The sequence below is a fragment of the Numenius arquata genome, chromosome 13 (genome assembly GCF_964106895.1).
Source record: "Numenius arquata chromosome 13, bNumArq3.hap1.1, whole genome shotgun sequence".
Classification (NCBI taxonomy): Eukaryota; Metazoa; Chordata; class Aves; order Charadriiformes; family Scolopacidae; genus Numenius; species Numenius arquata.
Window position 1 is genome coordinate 8,321,130 of NC_133588.1, and position 18,576 is coordinate 8,339,705.

An 18,576-nucleotide genomic window follows, 5' to 3' on the forward strand; every position below is an offset into this window, starting at 1 on the left:
TGTTAGAGATGCTCATGCTGGTGTGCCGGCAGCAGCATGAGGTTAAAAGCAGCAGTTTTCCAGGCTCCCATCTCTGCTGGGAAGACCATGGTGGCATTCCCACTCCAGTACAGGTAACATCGGACCAGTGCACCACAAGCGTCTATTTGCTTATCTGCTAAATTCCCACCTAAACCCGAGGTGAGATGGTCCCAGTCCCTTCCCACATAACGGGAAGCATAGTTGTCCTCCTCTGCTACACCAGCATCTGTTTTATGCCTCCTCCGTAGTACCACGACAGCAAAGGAAAATGTGCTCTTCAAATGTGGAGATAGGGTATTGTTTTTCACTTATCCTGGCTTTATGTAGATGGTCTGGCACATTTATTTATTCATTTATTTGAGCAAATTAAAGCAAGCTAAGCGCATTTGACCTCAGATGGTCCTGGTTTAAGTTAATTTGAGAGACAAAGCTCATAAAGTTCCAGTAAAACACATCAACAACTTCCCAGCATAGGTTGAAATGTGATTGCTGAAACATAACCTCCAAAACCAGATACAGCATGGAGATTCAAACTCACAATAATCTGAAAAATATGGGAGAGTATATTGATAGCCTTACTAGGAAGTGATACCTTTCATTCATGCCTTTGTTTTGCAGTAGGTTGCTGTTTCACCCACAAGAAGTGCATCTATCAGATTTTGTGCATTAACATTCCTTTTCTAATCTAGCTTGGACATTTTATTTTAAAGCTGGTGATAACCTCGGGCCCTGGTCCAGCAAACGCTTATGTGCTTGCGTATCTTTACTCACAGGAGTAATCTCGCTGGAGTAAATGTTTGCAGGTTTGAGGCCTTGGTTATCTCAATCCATTATTTCTTTCCATTAAAAAGTAATCTGTGTGATTAAAATAAAACATACAATTCTTTACTCAGAAACCCACCCAAAGACAAAGTGTGTTTATTAGACTAAGGGTCTGCACATTGTCATCCCTGAGTTGCACTTCAATAAAAAAGATAATTAACAAATGTAAAAGAAGGCAGTCTCAGACACGATTGCACTGTATTTACAAGAGTTTAGCTTGGATCACAGGCTGACGGATTTATAGCCACGTCTGAGGACAGAGATGAAATAGCTGCACTTCTCTGGGAAATCCAAAAGCTGAGAATTTTTAAAACGCGGTTTCCTTAACTAAGCGTTATGTGAATAGCACAGATTTCTTATTCTTGCTGAAGACACGTGGTGATGTCCTCCGTGCAGCAGGAGGCAACTCTGCTGGGGGGGGTTGCGGCGCGTTCGGTTTTGTCAGTCTGTGCAACGGGCGGGTTTGCAGGCACCCCCTACACAAAATAAAAAACTAACCAGGCTCTTGTCTGTCACACAGGTCACAGGCCTTTCCAGTGCAGATACTGCCCGTACAGTGCCTCTCAGAAGGGAAATCTGAAGACCCATGTTCTCTGTGTCCATCGCATGCCTTTTGACAACAGCCAGTATCCCGACCGCAGGTTCAAGCGCTCCAGAGTTGACTCCGAAGCTTCTGGGAATTTGGAGGAACCTGGAGCTGTCAAGCCGGGGAGCTCGGCAGAGCTAACGGAGGAGGGCAGCAAGGCCCAGGAGTGATGCAGCTCGGCGGATCCGTCTCCATACTGCAGGAGCCTTTCACACCGGCTGTAGACACGCGTTTGGGTGAGGGTCAGCTAAATGCCTTCCGAGGGAAGGAATGGCGTGCAAATTCCCAGAAGTGTACAGGATGCTGAACACATTCAAATATATGTGTATGTACACGTACTCACACGCGTGCATATATATATATTTATACACACAGAGACATATTCAGTCATACACATATTGGATATATATCTACATACACACACACACACACACAAAATACACACATTCCATACGTGTGTGTGTGTGTTTAAATATATATATTACACACGCAAAATAAATTTCCAGCCCTTGAAAATGGCTGCTAAACTGTTACCTGGCAACAAGTACTTCCAAACAATGTAGGTGGGATAATAAAGTGATTTAAAAATGTTAGGAGGTCGTTAGTTATTTAAAAAGCAGGGCAATTTCAAACTTTAAAGTGGTCTTTGTCCAAAAATAATGCTCTTAACAGAAAAATGATACCGTCTAAACGATTTAGTGTTGCCTTGAAGATTGAGGGGCTGTGTTTTCATTGTTGAAAACACCTTTATAATATGACACCAGCTGCTGTCATTTGCCTAGCATAGTAATGAGATGTGTTGGTAGACTGCCATGGTGCCAGTCTGACTGGAGCTGTCATTGCAGAGAAAATCAATTCAAGTGGTGTTGCAACTGCAGTATAGGAGAAACCTTAGACGGCCCATAAGCTAGGGTCAGTACTGACCTGTACTGAAAAGTATTGTGATATTACATTTTCTTTTTTTTTTTTTTTTAAATACACAGCCAAATGAATCAATGGTTAGAAAAAAATCTGCAGCCCGATGTGCAATTGCAGATTTGAAACGTAATTCCATTTTTTGTAATCATCTTGCAGTATTGAGGGAAATGCTTTTACTCCTTTGTTTTTCCTTGTTGATGAAGAAGTTGCTATAAAAGTAGAAGTACAATATATAGAAATATTGTTTAGTCAAACTAGTCAGCCTTATCTATAGAAGGTGCTGGTGAGAAACAGAATTTTATTACATAGAACATTGGTAATTTTTTTTTCTTCTTTTCTTTTCTTGGTTTTTTTTCAAGCTTCCTTTAATTTCTTTTTTTTTTTTTTTTTTAAACTTGAATGAAGGATTCCCCAGTCATGGTTAATTTTCATGTGTTAGTTTTTGTAAGTGTTACAGACATAGTGCAGAAGTTTCTTCTGGAGCAAGCTCTTATAAAGTAGCTTGACCTAAAATATGAATGCAAACTTCCTGCTCTTTGTCTCTAATGAAGAAAAGTGTTTTAGCTGATATTTCTTTGGTTTTGTAAAACAAATGTGTTCTATATTTTTGCAGATTTTAGCTTTTTTACTGATTGGATGCTCCAAATTTAGTAAGGTCTTTGCCACATAGGAAGCTTTTGAGAGAGTATAATGAACCACATACTTAAAAAACCATAAGAAATATAACTAAAGGTTTATTCTGAAATTCTCTGAACGGCATAAAATTTTAGCCTTCTAATGTACTTCCTTTGATAGAAGCAAAATTGGTGCTGTTTATTGTCATGGTAGAGAAGTATTAACTTCTTCTAAAACAAAATCATCCAGACTTTAAAAAAAAAAAAAGTAAAAAAAAAAAGTTAAAAAAAAAGTCAATATTTCTTTGCAGGCTGGGAGCACAGAGTAAAACCCCAGGGCCTTAAAACTTCAGCTCTGCCTAAAGCAGTTTACAAAAAATACTAAACTGCAATCAATGTAAATAAAATTCTTAGCGCTACCCTGAGACTGGAAAAAAAATCTCAGGCTAATAAGGAATACGGTTTGCATATGCTGTCGGAAAGGATGTCATCCAACTGAAGTTTCAGTTTAAATGAGGTCACTGTGTAACTTGGACCCATCTGGCACAGAGCAAGCTGCTTTTCTTGTTTTTCTAGTATAGTTCTCACTGCCTTACTTAAATCGAGTTGATAAACTTAATGCAACTGTTTCTATGATCCTAGATAAAGGATTGAAATGTTATTGAAACTTTCTGACTGTAGTAAGCTTTAGGATTTTAACTGCACTACTGTGTTTGGTGACTGTGTCAGTCGCTTGCTTTTGTGTGTTTGCGCCGCCTTCAGTATCTTAGCAAAAAAAAAAAAAAAAAAAGAGAGAAAAAACCCCCTGAAACCACCCCCCACATTCCATTTCTTGCACTTTTTGAGCTCTTTCAGTATTCTTTTGTGTCTTCTGAGCATTTTCAGATACGACAGGCAATAATTCTGTTTGTGACACTGGAAACATCTCCCGCTCCTTGTGATGTGTGTGTTGATTCCATTTGGTCGGGTGCTACTGTCCCTATCCTCCCCTCTGACATAGCCCTTTTTTCCAGAACATTTGTAACTTGTAATACAAACAAGTGACAGCAGCAGTGATGCATTGTCAGTTTCTGAATATCATCATGCTTCTCATATCTAAACATGTCAAGTTTTTTCTCTGTAACTTCTGTAGTCTGTGATACTGGTCATAATACTGTCTACATTCCTACACAAAGAAAAATTTCTATCTTGGAGGAAATCTGAGATCAATAGAGTAGAGGATTTTGTTGCTATGCTTGTAACAATTAGAAAACTTTGTATTTAAAGTTTATTCTTGGTCATTATTTATTATTATAATACATCAGTTGACAGAACTTTATTCTGGTATAGAAGTATTAAAAGTTGTTTTTTCAGCAATGACTGTTTTCTTTCTGCTGTTAGAATAAAAATGTCTTTGAAGCAGTACAGTTTTATCCAGTGTTTTACGCAATAAAACCTCTACCTCTGAAAAAAAGTTTTCCTACTTGCTTATGTTTATTAGGAACAGTTATAACATTATTTTCTGCAGCTTTGTCAGATTTAAAAAAAAAAAAATTAATGTCAGTAAATTCACAGTTGTTAGGCAGTTACTGGAGTGTATTATGCTGGGTGTGTGTGCTCAGTCCACTTATTAATCTGAACAAATCTATATACAGTATATACATATATATATTATATATATTGTGCTTAATTAAAAGACTGTGGAAATCTGTTTTAGCATGTAGTAATAATTGTTTTATATACTACTACTTATGTACTATAGAAAAAGTCTTGGGGTCTATCAAGCTTTGATTTGAAAGTGTTTGAAGTGTGTATCATACACTATGATGTATAAAGTCATGTTTTCACATTAAAAAAAATTGTTTGTATAGATCATATATTTGGCTTTAGAAAATCGTGAGGTTTATTGTTATGGTGCATGTGGAGAAAGCTGCCCACACTTCAAAGAATGTGCAAGTGCGAGAGCACTCCCAGTCTCCTGGACGAATCTTTATTCTTCCCGCTTAAGGTTTTATTTGCACATTTGAAAGCAACTAAATTAAAGGATTTTTCACTTCTTAGAAAAAGATGATTAACATCAAAAAAAGATGCACCAAATCTGAGAAACTACAGCAAGTATGGGGAGGAGAGAGGAATGTGGCCTTGCACACAAAAAAAACAAAAAAAAGATGAGGAGGAAAACACATTTAGAAAAGGGAAATTTTAACATTAGGTGAAGCCAGTCGTACCCACAATAATAAAGTTATGCTGTAGTTTGAATTCTCCAGTAGAAAAAGGTACAAAAATTGACTAGAATGGTTAAGAATTAAAGCATAACATCGTGGAAGTTCCATTATTCAGTGGCTGAAAGTTGCAGCGAGGAGTTGGTGTTGTCGGTGGGTTGGTGGAGCACGTGCGGCAGGGTGAATCACGAAGCTGGGGCCAAATTCACCGGTGTACGGGCAAACGCCACAGGTCTCTCTGTCTGCAGAGAATAAAATCCGTAACGCATCGAATTTTAATCAAAATCCAAGAAGTCAATGAACAATTTTTATGTTTTGCAAAGTTTAGGTCTTTCACACCCTCTCTTGCGGGGAGCCACTCTTCTTAGGCACAAAATTGCAGTGTGTTAAAATGTTGCTTGAGGATGGATGAGCTCCAGGCTTAGAGCTGAACTCTGCCTCACCACGGGAACGTTATTCTTTCAGGTAACCGCTGAGCCCTGGAGCCGGGAAAGACAACTGTTGGGGGCGAAAGGGGGGGTCTCCCAAAGATTTTCGTGCCTTCTGGTTTTAATAGACAATAAATGAAAATGTGAAAGCCTGATTTAGGAGCAATGACCATCTCATTGCACCTGCGTGGGAATGCTTACAAACACACTCTCCCTTATGGTCCCGAATGTCCGGTGGGAAGCGGTCGTTAAATGGTACATACATCTAGGGAATGCTAAAAACGACCGCCAAGTGGCCTTGTACCACAAAGCGTGGCATCACCTGCCAAGGCAGTCCATGGGAAAGAAGGTCTGGAAGAGAAACAGGGTTGTCTCCCCCAGGTCTGTGTGTGGAGGTGTTTGTTACCCAGCAGCTGATCGGCAGTCTTCCTAATGGCCATGGTGGGTGTCTTGACAAGAGTCTTCCCACCTAACATCAGAAGGCTGCTCTCAGCTCTAAGATAATGTTTCTTGTTGAAACTTTTATAAGGACTATAACCCCTCTGTCTATTGTAATTTGGGAATTGAATATTTCCCCTCTCTGTTTAACATCTGTATTGTAACAGTATATTATAAAAATCTCACCTTGTGTATTGTAAGCATGATCCCAGTGAAATTATTCTTAAGTATTGTGTTTTTCATTTCTGGATATCGCTGCTTGGCATGATCCACCACAGTGGAAGTATGTTTCCGTGGGGAGGGCTGGGGAGGGGGAGGAGGGAAGGTAAAGATGTGGCGTAATGTCGTATTAAAAATGTCACCCAGCTGAGCGTTATAGGGGCTGTGAGAAGTTCTGCAGCTCCTCACCTGTTGGTGTTGCTCAGGGTATTGTTAGGGGGCTTTTTGTTGTGGTATTTTTTTTAACTAAAAGGGTCTCAGTGAACAGGGAAATCGCAGGAAAAGAGGAAGAAGAAAATTTAAATGATCCCAGAGTGAACTGTTTTGCTGTTAATACAGAAATACAGAGCAAGACACATTTAATGGGCTCTATTTTTTATTATACTATGCTGAATAATTAAGTTTGAGGCTAAGTGTCACATAGATTTATCTTTTAATTAAAAAAGCATGGTTCACGCATATTTGAGTGGTAGTCCAAATAAATGCAATATAGAAATTTATGTTTGTTTATCTAGGTGTTAATTACCTAGAGATTGTTCTGGATTACTTCTTTTTATAAAGTGTCATAGGCTCATGTCACAAGTAATAAAGCTTAACAGTGGAACCTTATCAATTTGCTAACTATAACGCTAGTGTGACCTGGAGGAAAGGGAAAAAAAAAAAAAAAACACAAAAAACAACCAACTTTGGAAAACGTTCTCTGCGTGCACCCCACTCAACATATAAAAACGGCACGGTGAACAAAGCAATCATTTTTAAAATGTTCTCATAAGTAAAAGTACAAATATATCTTTGGTGGTTTACAGCCTTTCATACATGTAATTATTTATATAACACACTGTTATTTATGCCCATGTACTACATGTTGTGCAAAGACAGACGTGGTAAGCAACAAAATGTAGTTTACCTGGTGGGCAAGCTATTCATTTAATGTATGAACTAACACTTACAAAGACTGAATACTATATTTAAAGCGAGGTGTAGCAGATGTAATTTTCTTAATATTTTAAAGGTTTTACAGCGTTGCTAGCAACCAAGAGGACAGGAAAAGAAAACTGAACTCTAAAGATAAAAGATCATGCATTTCAGTGGTGCAAACAGAGGGAAAAATTGTGTACAGACGCAAATTGTTCGTCAAATTCTCTGTCAGTCTGGTTTTTCCTTTGTTTATGACCAGAATTTATATTACTGCTCCACCGAGCCATGTGGAAGGATGCTGGGCGCAGGCGGAGAAGGCAAACTTCACAGCACAGGCAAGCTGAGGGGCTCTCCACCGCTAGTGTAAATCAAATACTGTCCACCTTATCACCCCAGGGGAGCATCTGCCCCCAGGATTTGAAAGACTGATAAATCTTTTGTTTTTTATCATAGGTGCAAACACCCCTCTCTTTGGGGTTAATTATTTATCCTTTTCTTAGATTTTCTCATGATTTAAAATAATACCAGGTTTCTGTGGCACTGCGTTGTCCAGCAGATGTATGTGAGAACCTCCACTTACTGATATCGCAGAGAAATCAATGAAAATTACTCTCTATGCTCACAGTCATTAATTCTAACTTGATATACAGGTTCTCAAAATGTGAAGAAGGCTGGAAACAAGGGTTTCTTCTATTTATTACACATCAATTTCCTGTATAGACATAGCTACCGTAAGCTTTGTCTCATGCGCAGACACTAGTAGTAGGTAAGTTACATCTCAATAGATGAGGTGGAAGGTAAATTTGATCTTTAAAAAAAGCTGCTGAATGTGGAATCCTTAGTGAAATATGAAATATTTTAAATTTTAAAGGACTGAAATTGATACATATATTTATATACATGTAATTACTGTGTGTATATACACAAAATTATACACTCAGCAGTTTTTCTTTTCATAGGAACCTGATTTAACCCCTTAACTCCATAGTCAATGTCCTGACGTGTCTGATTTTCAACACTGTAGAGAAGCCAATAATGGATATTCAGCATTTCTGAGTATCAGCTAGTTACTGAGGAGCATAAATATGGAGCGAGGGCTTGAAAATCTGAGCCATGGGATGTGATGAATCACTGTAGCTCCTGAAATTCCAGCTGCATAAAGTTGAAATAATTTGATGGCGAATCAGGCCTGTTATTAATGAAGCTAGAGAAAAAAACCCACTTCTATTTGAAAGTGAGAATTTGTGGAGAAAATGTTTCCTTAAGTTGTGTGAGATATTGCAACACAGAATATGTGATTTCTCTTTAGGTTGTGCCACTGTGCTTCCTTATTATTTTTTAGATTTTATTCTTGGGGGATTGTTTTCTCAATTGTTTCCTGTTTGAAAGAGGTTGATGCATGAATGACTGAAACACAAGGAGTAATAAAGAAAAATAGAGCTATTAATCCCAACAGAGAAAATCTCTCTTTTTTTAAAAATCTCTCACACAATATCTGTGACTGTGGTACATCCGTCTTTGCGAGAGAATTACTGCTCCCGATTTGTGCTAGTCCTTACTATGCTGCCGGTGGAAGCCAGCACCCAGTGCAACGGGAACAGCATTAGGATGGGTCTGCTCCTGGGGAAGACAACTGGCCATTTTCTATAAAGAAGTTTGCTGTCAAAAATGTAGGTATCTCCAAAGCTTCTTATGATCCATCAATATTTGCATTGCTTTGGCCCAAGCAATGCGTACATTCCCTGTGGAGCAATGTATTCATGTCTGTGCGCCAATTGTCATTGGTGTGTTTCCTCTCAGTCCTCACTGGTGGTACTGGCATCACCAAGCCCGACTTGCCTACGCACTAAGAAAAGGGTTCATTTTCAATTAGCTTTGAAAAACTGGAAGGCTTGCTCATTTTTTCCAAAACCATTGATCCACCCCATGCTTCCACAGAGCTAAAGCCTCCAAACACTGTTGATTTATGGGAGAAATACCCTGTCCTTACTATTACTAATGTTGGTTCTTTAACACCTACCCCTTCCCTCTCCTTCCATGACAAAACACTTCTGGTGTTCAGAAGGAGCAGAGCCACTATCTGAGTGTCCTGTTGGTGGTCAGTGGTATTTGCTTTAGTGGAAATGCTGTCACCTTCCCATGGCTTCTTGGCCATGTTCATTTTCAGTTCGCTGCAGGGAGTTCAGTACCTCCACCTGAGCAACAGCCAGTTGAGCAGCCTCATGCATCCACAATTAAATCATAAATGCTTCAACTAATGCAATAAGGTGCCTGATCCTGTCAATATTTCCATTCAACAGAAGTGGGAGGGGGAGCTGGAGAAGTTTCCCTGTGCTTTGGGCTGCTCTTGGGAATGATGGTACCCAAAGGTGTGCCTTGCCCAGGTGAAACTGCTAAACTCCTGCTGCTTGGCTAGAGGCTGAGTGGTGCTGATTTACCGTCCATCACAGGCCAGTCCCACCCCCAGCACTGTAAGACAGGACCTGGCACACAAGATGTGACAGCAATTGCCCAAACACAGCCAGTGTAAGGACATGTGATATTGTTCGCTTAACCCAAATTGGAGAAGAGTGTCTCCACGGAAAACCAAGCCCTCATTTCTTCCAGTTAAGACCATTGCTAATCTCCAGCTAACATCAAAAGCACTAAGGCTGGGGGGCAGTGATTCTCACTCCATTGAGAATGGAAAAGTGAGCTAATGTGGGACAGTATTTGGCTCAGAGATGAAAATTAGACCTCATTAAGTCTTTATTTTCAGCTAACACTGAAAATGCTGTTTTCCTCCAATGCTTCAGAAACTTTTATTTCAAAGTTCTACTGTACTAAACAAGGGATAACGGAGTAAATGTTACACACAGGCATATGCATATGTTTGAGTTCTGTATGGGGACCATCTCCTCACCCCACAGCATTGTCTCAGACCAGGTAGGCATCAGCCAGCTTTTGTTTGCGGCTGAGGAGGACACACAGTTTCCATTTTATCAGACAAAAATGATGCATAATACAGCACATACTGTTCTAACTACTGTTTTTTCCTATTTGGTCAAGTAATTCCTTCCAAACCACACATGTGGAAATACAATATGAAGAACTGATGAATCACTCAAGTACCAAAGACCTGGCACCACTTTTGGACAAAGCTTCAGGTCGGAGAGACGTGTTTTCCCAAGGAAAACTGCTAAAGCCAAAGTTTCCCAAAGGCAAACAGCCAGGCTTGGAGAAGGAGTTTCAGGATGGGGCTTCTACAGGTGGGGTGAGGTTTGAAGCTGACCCAACTGGGACTGCTGGCAGGTCCCTACCTGCCCCCTGCCACGGGCAGGAGTGCTGCTGAACCAAGGCACAATGACCTAGGCAAGGTGCTGAGCTACCTCCTCCTGCCTCCTGCCCCAGAGAGAGCCTGAGCGTCCAACAGAGAACCCAGACCCACACTTTTAGGGTAGGTCCCAATGCTGAGTTGTGTCCCAGGAGGGGGGCAGAAAGACAAGAGGAGAAAACGGGAGAAAGAAGAGAAAAGGAGACATCAGGATCATCTTTCCCTTTCTTCCTGTAGTGATGTAATCCCTAATTTTCATGAATGAGGAAAAATAGTCACAGTACCTGTCTAAGTATTTGAATTTACCGCCATGTTTCCTCTGTGCATTAAAAAAAAAAGCAAAAAATCCAACAAATTCAACCCATAGTAAATTCAAATACTGAATTTTAATGTTTGCTTGGTTGCTATTTCTTAGTAGCAACCAATGTGTTAATCACTAGTATATAATTAGATGTCATTTTGGAGCAATTCAAAATCAAACAAAATCTCAACATGCTCTGAACATGTTGTGAAAGTTTACATTACAATTAATTTATGATTACCCAAATGTGCATCCAGTGATCTTAAGTCTTCCTTCATACATTACAAAGAAAAAAGACAACTTCTATTTCCACACACCTTAATGCCAGAAGGCCCCCTGAGAAAAGGCTCTCCTTTAAATAAATGTATTATTTAAATTCTGTTTAAATAGCTGAGCATGAGATGAAGAAATGAGATGAATTTGATAAACTAGCCTGTGTATCCTTGGACCTGTCTCTTCTGTTCCTTGGGGTTTTTTTTTTTTTTTTGGTTTCTGTAGGCATTTGGCTTTTTCTTTGCTGTCTCTTCAGCACATAGAAAATTAAGGGAAGCCAGTATTATTTCATTTCACACCAATTCACTAGAGCCATGAGTTAATTTCAGCACATTTTCCTGAAGGTGAAAAGAAGTGCACATCCTTTTGTCCCAACAGCAAGCCAGTGCCACGAACTGCTGAGCGTTCCCAGCCCTGTCAAAATCAAAGGAACAAGGATGGCTGGTGAGTCCTGGGAAATACTGGACGCATTAGTGGATACAGACAATATGCTGAATTATGGTTGTATAATAAACATACAAGCTGTTATATTAGGACACAGCTACAGTAATCACAGTAAGTAAAGTTTTAAAAGCACTCACACTCCTATCCTTTGTTGAAAACAGGGATAATGTACATAAAAAGGTTAACAAATGGCTACACTTTACTCCTCTGCGTCTAGAACAGAGAAAACCTTGCTACTTCTGTTGCAACACGCTGCCAGCTGATGTCTGGTCTTGCTCTTTATGTATGTATACTATACATGCAAATACAGAGCAGGGAGGAAGATTATTTTGGGTGTGAAGCGAGAAAGTTGTTTTATGCTTTAATTGCCTATAATGAGCATGGCAAATGCTGAAAGATGCAAGGAAAAGTCTTGTCCAATAATATAGTTCTTTATTACCTTAGGATCCCATCTTCCTAACTATTTCGAGGATGTTGTTAGCAGAGGAAGGCATATTTTTATTTAACATCTTTATTAATGAGCTAAAGAAAGAAAGAAGTAAACACACTAATTACATTTGCAAATGACAGTACATTAGTAGCTATTGCAAACATCATTGAGGACAGAAATAACAGAGGAAAAAAATGGGCAAGAATAAAAAATTTAACCTGAAGCAACACAAATTCAGGTCTGGGGGCAAAAATACTCTGTATTTAGACAAGCAAGAAACAGGGAAGCAGCAGAGGGGAGGGGAGCCAGGGGGGAGCGGCTGGGCTTCCCAGGGGTGCAGTGGGGAGCCCTGGGGCAGGGGCTGGGAAGGGTGTGGGAGTGTTTTGGGACCTCAGTGGGCACCTCCGTAGCCCCTACTTGCAGAAAGCATGGGAAATGACATTTTTTCCTTTTTTTTTCCCAAAGAGTAAAACCTGTACCCCACCCCTGGAATACCCAAGTGGGGGTTTCCCAGTGCCCTGGGCTGCCCGGGGAAGCTCTCCCAGCTGGGCACAGCCCCACCTGCAGCCGGGTGCTGGGGACCAACCCGGGCCCAGGTGTTTGCAATGGCCCAGTTATTGCAATGGCTATAAAAGTGTGAGGCTCAGCAGGGCCTGGCTGTTGGGAGAGGGGTGGGCAGGCTGTGGGGCTGCTCTGCTGGCTTCTGGGGTGAAGGAAATAAAGGGGCTGCTCCCAGGTGTGTCTCCTCATCGCAGAGGGGGCACTGATGCAGCAAGCAGTTTGCTGGGAACACTGGTAAGTGGCTAAACACTGAAAATTAAGAGGGAAGAGAGCTACGTGGGGATGGTCTGAAAGAGTCCGGGAGCAATGAGAGAAAACTGAGCAAAGGCAAACTTCCCAAGTGCAGCTCTTCTAAACTCTTTAATAAGCTCCCAGGAGAACTGGTAGATGAGCAGTCACTCCAGTGACTTAAAATTAGACTGGATACAAGAGGGAGTAATGTGCCTGTGCCTGAAGTCAGAGGGAAAGACCCCTCCCTGCTGCTGGGAGGTCTCAGCTCCCTTCTGGCAGTTGCTGCTGCCCAGTGTGGGATGTGCTGTGGGGTCAGGGTGCTCCTTGCTCACCTCCCTGCTCGGTTTGTGGCAAACACAGGTTCCCTGGATCAGCTGTACAGCTTCTGTTTACTGCTGCTTAATTTCACAAAAGTTGCCAACTGTAATTAGTCAAGGGCTTTCTAATGAGTTACAATGCAGGAAGGAACTACAGATGCTCATATACTAGTGAACCACAGTGTTAGGTGTAATCCTTACCTTGTTAATGATTTAAAAAGGAAAAATAAACCAACCTTCTCCCCCAGCCCCCTCGAGCGTGAATAACCTGGTACAGCTCCTTTCCCCAAAAGTCTCCTAGAGACTTTCAAATCGCAGCCTTCCCACTTTAAGTTGTGGTACGTGGCTGTTGTTGGCAGTTTTAGCAGCTGTGAGAGGGAGCAGACTCGCTGTCCTGAAGTACTCCCTTCCACCTCAGACTGGGGACAGCATGTGCCGCACTAAAGTGTGCTGCTTTGACAGGTTGTGATGGAGCCGTGCACATCAGCTCTCCAGTCGCTCGGCTGTGAAGGCAACAAGGACCGTGCACCTCGATGGCACTACGTGAGTGATGACAATAACAGTCGAAGCTAATGCCAATCACGGTGGTGACTTTTGCTATAGTGTTACTTGTGCAGTGGCAATTGAATTGAAACTGCCACATCAGTTTGCATTAGGCCACTTAGCAGCTGATGTGGTTTCTCACTAGCGCAGCAAAGGGGAGGGATTGTGGCTCTGGTGAAGCCTTGGAGAAGTCAGGTTTCCAGCTGGGACTGGGAGCACAACCGCACTCAGCGACACAAGTTGTAAACTGGCTGTCTGGAAAACAATGTCCTTTGAAACTTAAAACTTATTTCCACCACGCATACTCCCTAAAAAATGGTAAGGTGGTAGCCTGTGAGTGCTCAGCTGCAGAGCTGTCTTTCTGCAGCTGGAGCAGCTCTGCTGAGCATCCCTGGTGTCCCCAGCCCACCTAGGGCTGTGCCCCTGTGTCACAGGGTGGGCAGTGGAGATGGATGTGGATGAGAGCATGGAGTTCTCCCTACCTGGAGATTGCTGGGGGCAGAGAGTTGCCATGAGATGGGTGTTCGTCCTCGGTCCTGTGTACCACCTGCAGTGGGGGCTCCTGGCTTGTGTCTGGTGATGACCGTGGCCGGGTCTGTGCTCCCTACCTGTGTCTGCTCTCACCTCGAGGTGGGAGGATCAATATCTCATTACCTATGGCCCTGCTTCTCCAGAGCCTCACATTTTGTGGGGTTTAATATAATATCCCCACTCTTTTAAATTGCAATATCTGAAACACTGATGTGAGCAGCATAAATCCTTTTTTCTTTTTTCAGTGAGGTGAACTAGCTAAGCAGCTTTATTTTTTTTAGTTGTAGAATTGTTCTAATGCTTCTTTTGACCAGCCTTGGCTTAAAAAAGACTTTATCTTTAAAAATCCAATTTTACAAACAGTTAGTCTTTAGTGTGGACTGTTGCTTTTTAGTAATTTGGGGGGAAAAATTAATGGCTGATATATTTAATTTTCAGACACAGCTACTGCACGTTTAAAGCGTCTTTTTTTATAATTTTATTGTCAACAATATAGGTTGAACACTGCAGAGATATTGCTCTTGCAGGCTTGCAAGATTAAAATCATGGTGTTTCTGAAGGGGCTGTTAAAGTGTCTGTGGAGCTATCTGCTACTCCATAGCTCTGAACTAATTCATTGAATATATATTTTAAATATCAGTACGGCAGCTTGTTTTCCAACTAAACAGAAAGCTTCAAATCTAATGTTAGTATTCTTACTGACCTCGAAAGAGGAGCTGAACATTGCTTAACTTTCATTTTACTTTTTCTTTAAATATGGCTAAAGAGCAAAGGCTCTGGATCTGTGTAGTGTAACTTGAAACTAATGGGTAATTAATGTACAGTCAGATCTGTGGTAGCTCCAGGGTATGGGTACCTAGATTTTTGCCTCTCTTCCCAGGACCTACTTTCTCTGAATCCTTTTATATCTGTATCTCTCACTTATATGGGTTAGTGTGTGTTTAAGCTGTGAATAATGGTTGAGTTCATTCCTGCATGGGCAATACTGTATTCCTTTAAAGTAGATCATTATTCTATATGGAATAAATAGTGTTATCCAGTTGATATGCTTTAAGGCTAATGAACCAAAGTCTACCGTCGAAGAAGCCAGATAACAAGACATGTTTCTCCACTGGTTTCTTTTGATATATTAATTAATGAAAGCCAAAATTCCTCTCTGTATTACTCCTTGACACTTGTTAGTGTGTGTAGAGGAACAAGTCTCCCAGTGATCTGGGTAACAGAGCGCTGTTGCCTGCTCTGGAGGTGTGTGTGTGAAAGGCAGCCCCTCAAAGCCATGAATGGGGAGCAGCGCAGCCCACAGGCAGGGGCCGGCAGGAGTCCAGTGTTCCTGAACGCCCCTGGCTCCATCCTGCCTGGCTTTCTGCACTGAAGATGCTTTTGCTGTGCATTTGCTGTGGCAGTGCCCAAGGCCTGTCAGGTGTGGGAATGCAGTGTTTGTCTGTGCAAGGAAAGCTAAGCATTGCCTCATCAGTGTGGACAGAGAGCTGGGTAGGAGGAAGGAACTGAGGACAGGAGGTGGAAGGCAGAGGAAGGTGCTCCTGGGCAGGTGAGCCCCCTCCACAGCAGATGCGTGCTGGGAGCATGTCCCCATGGCTGTGAGAGGGGACCTTCTGGCGTTGGCTGGTCCCTCCAGCAATCATGCAGCCCAAGGCTTTACACTTCTGAATCTGGTTCCCTGATTCTCCCTGCTTTGTGTTTGGTTTAGAGCCCTGCCAAATCCTAACATAAAACACTCATAAACCTGGTTTAGGAAGCAGGAGATTAAGTGAAAAGATGGAAAGTAACTTTCTTCCAGGTTTTTGACCCTTTAGGGTATGTTGGCTGCAAGCTAAACCTTCCTTGCAAAGGTCAGCTGGACTACTACCTCTTCAAAATAAAAGCAAGTCTCAGACTTGGGCTTTAAGTAGACCAAGGCTGTGCAGACAACTGACCCCCAGGGTGTGGTGGCATTTATTTGGAGAAGGAGCAAAAAGCCATCCGTGGCTTACAAGAGTATGCTCTGCATACATTCGCTAGAATGTCACAACACAAAATTGCACAGAGGGAAAGAATTTGTAGCATCGTTTCTGTATGTTTTCCCAGTCTGTGGAGTTTTCTGACCCACCTTTCTGTGGCAGGCTGCTGCTCCCTTGAAGATCACCTCAATTCCAGGGGGTCTTCTAACTTGGGGCACACTCCAGCAGAAATACCTGAAAGATTCTTTGGTGTTGGCATCGCCCTGTAGCATTCTGCTTTGTGTTGTGAGTTATTCCCTTTGGAGTGCAAGTACTGAGAGTTATTACATCTTTAAAGGCCTGCAGAGTTTGAGGGAAAAGTAATTGGTTTGTTGCTCCAAACCTCTTGGTGGAATTATGTGAGAAAAAAGCTTTTCAACTTAATTTTCTATCTATATTTGGAGCCGTTGGCATGAATTCAGCCCGTACCATAAACCCACAAGCTCTGCAAGTGTGTGCAACTGAGTATTACTACAGCATGTCTAGCTGGGATAGCCAGTAGGACTCTTTGCTAGGTGTAAGACTTTTCCACCCTGCAGAATGGCTGTTTTATACAGTACATGGCAAGTCTGTTTTCCATGTTCACTAGTAAGTTGTTCAATTGCAGTTTAATGTTAATGTAAATGCTAATTAATGCTGTATGTTAACTATGCATAGTGCTTTCCAAGAACAAAAGGAACCAAATCCCAAATCATATCTTACACTCCTGTTCTGACTTTCTGTATTTCCTTGTTTATTAAGCTACAAAAGCCTGCTTGGTTCACGCTACAAAACTTTCAGGTTCATCAGCTGTGGTTTTGGGAGCCACTGAGATACCTTAAAGTTTTTCATCTACCTTCAAATGTGCTGTTTCAGTGGATGAAAGCCTGAAGCCCTGACAAGGAAGGCCAAGGGTTTCTGTCTGATGGTTTTACATACAGTCTGCTGCAGTCAAATGCCACCATCCTCTCCAAATTCTTCTGGCTCACACACCAAGCAAAGCAGGTGCCCTACAGTGACAGGACAGATGTGGTAATGTCACTGCGGTGTGGCTTTTCTGATGAGTCATTGGAAAGGACTTATTGGGGACAAACTTGTGTGGCAACAAAATATGTAATAACCAATAGGTGAATAGGGTGTGTTTTGGTCCCTTTTCCCAAAGTTCCATTACTCCAGTACAAAGCTTTAAAGTATGATGCTGAAACCAGCAGCCTTAATGGTCTCAGTCTAATTCGCTCTACCCTCTCACTGAGCCAGATGGACTTTCACCTGTTCCTTGATAGTCAGAAGAACCTGACTTCGCTGTGGGGCTTTTAATGGGCATTTTGTCTTCCTTGGTGGGTGGGAGGAAAACCTTGATGGGTGCTTAAGTCCTGCATTGTCTGTAAGCACATCTGGGAAGAGTGGAGGACAGCTGGACCACCAAATGCTTGTAAAAGCTGCTGCTTAGTCAAAGCGGAGGAAATCTAAAATTTGCTTTAAACATCCCATGCAGTTCTGAAATATCTCTTCTCTTTAAGTGCTTTCCCAACTGCTTCAGCCCTTTTCTCATGTTTCCCTTCCCACCAACATGAACTTCACAGGAAGGTTTTATCTGACCTAGGGCACAGATTCATTTTTCCAAGTTTTTGTGTGCTAAATGACTTGGCAATTCCAGTCTTTGAATAACTTGCTTAGAAAGGTGGAATTGTATGGACGTCCCAAACTCATCACTCTTCCTGGAATTTAACATTGAAATAATTCAGTTCATAGTATAATCCGGTGAATTGTCTGCTATGATCTCTGCTTACAATTCTAGGTAGGGGAGATCAAGCAAATCCAGGTTAAATATGCCCCTTGTTCTGACAGAACCTCTCTGGACCTTCACTAAACTACTATCAAAGGGAAGCTTACTCCTTTGAGGTCTAAACCAACCTGTTTTTCCAGTGAGTCTTATTGATTGAAGCTGGAGCAGGACTGAGCCCTACAGCTGCAGAGCTGATCTTTGCATTTGAAGATATTGAAAAAAACTTTGAATAAATCAAAGACAATGTAGGTGCTTTGGTAAAACATGGTTGGCCTATTTCCAGAAACTTTCCTGGATTTCATTAGACCTGGGCAGGTGATTCCTCAAGAAATGGTGATTTCAAGTTATCCTTCAATGTTCTTCAGCTGTCGAATCTAATGACCTTTTTTAAAAGTGACAAATACTGTAAGGGGCAGGATATCTTACTACATAAGAAACCACTGATCCATTAGTTCAGATATTGGAACTGGAAGTAACATGCAACTTTCTGCTTCTGACTTCCATTAAATATGGCCAAATTGTATTAGATCATCATCTATAATTAGGCCAATTTTTCCTAATCTTTGTTGAAATGGGTTCAATCTGGTTTACAAATGAATGCTGTTCTTTTTTTTTTCCATAGGCTGCAAGCTTTTCACTGTCCAGCAATACATGAATCAATTCAATAGTAAGCTAATGTATTGCACATGCTTCATATTTAGGTAG

At 41.5% G+C, this 18,576-nt stretch overlaps 1 protein-coding gene across 1 annotated transcript in view; it reads left to right on the plus strand.

The window, feature by feature from the left end:
- Positions 1 to 1,599, plus strand: part of ZNF536 (zinc finger protein 536) — a 185,864-nt gene extending 184,265 nt beyond the window's left edge. The window contains exon 4 of the mRNA XM_074158092.1: positions 1,364 to 1,599. Within this exon, the coding sequence (XP_074014193.1) occupies positions 1,364 to 1,599 (236 nt within the window). The remainder of the gene's footprint in view (positions 1 to 1,363) is intronic.
- Positions 1,600 to 18,576: the final 16,977 nt, after the last annotated feature.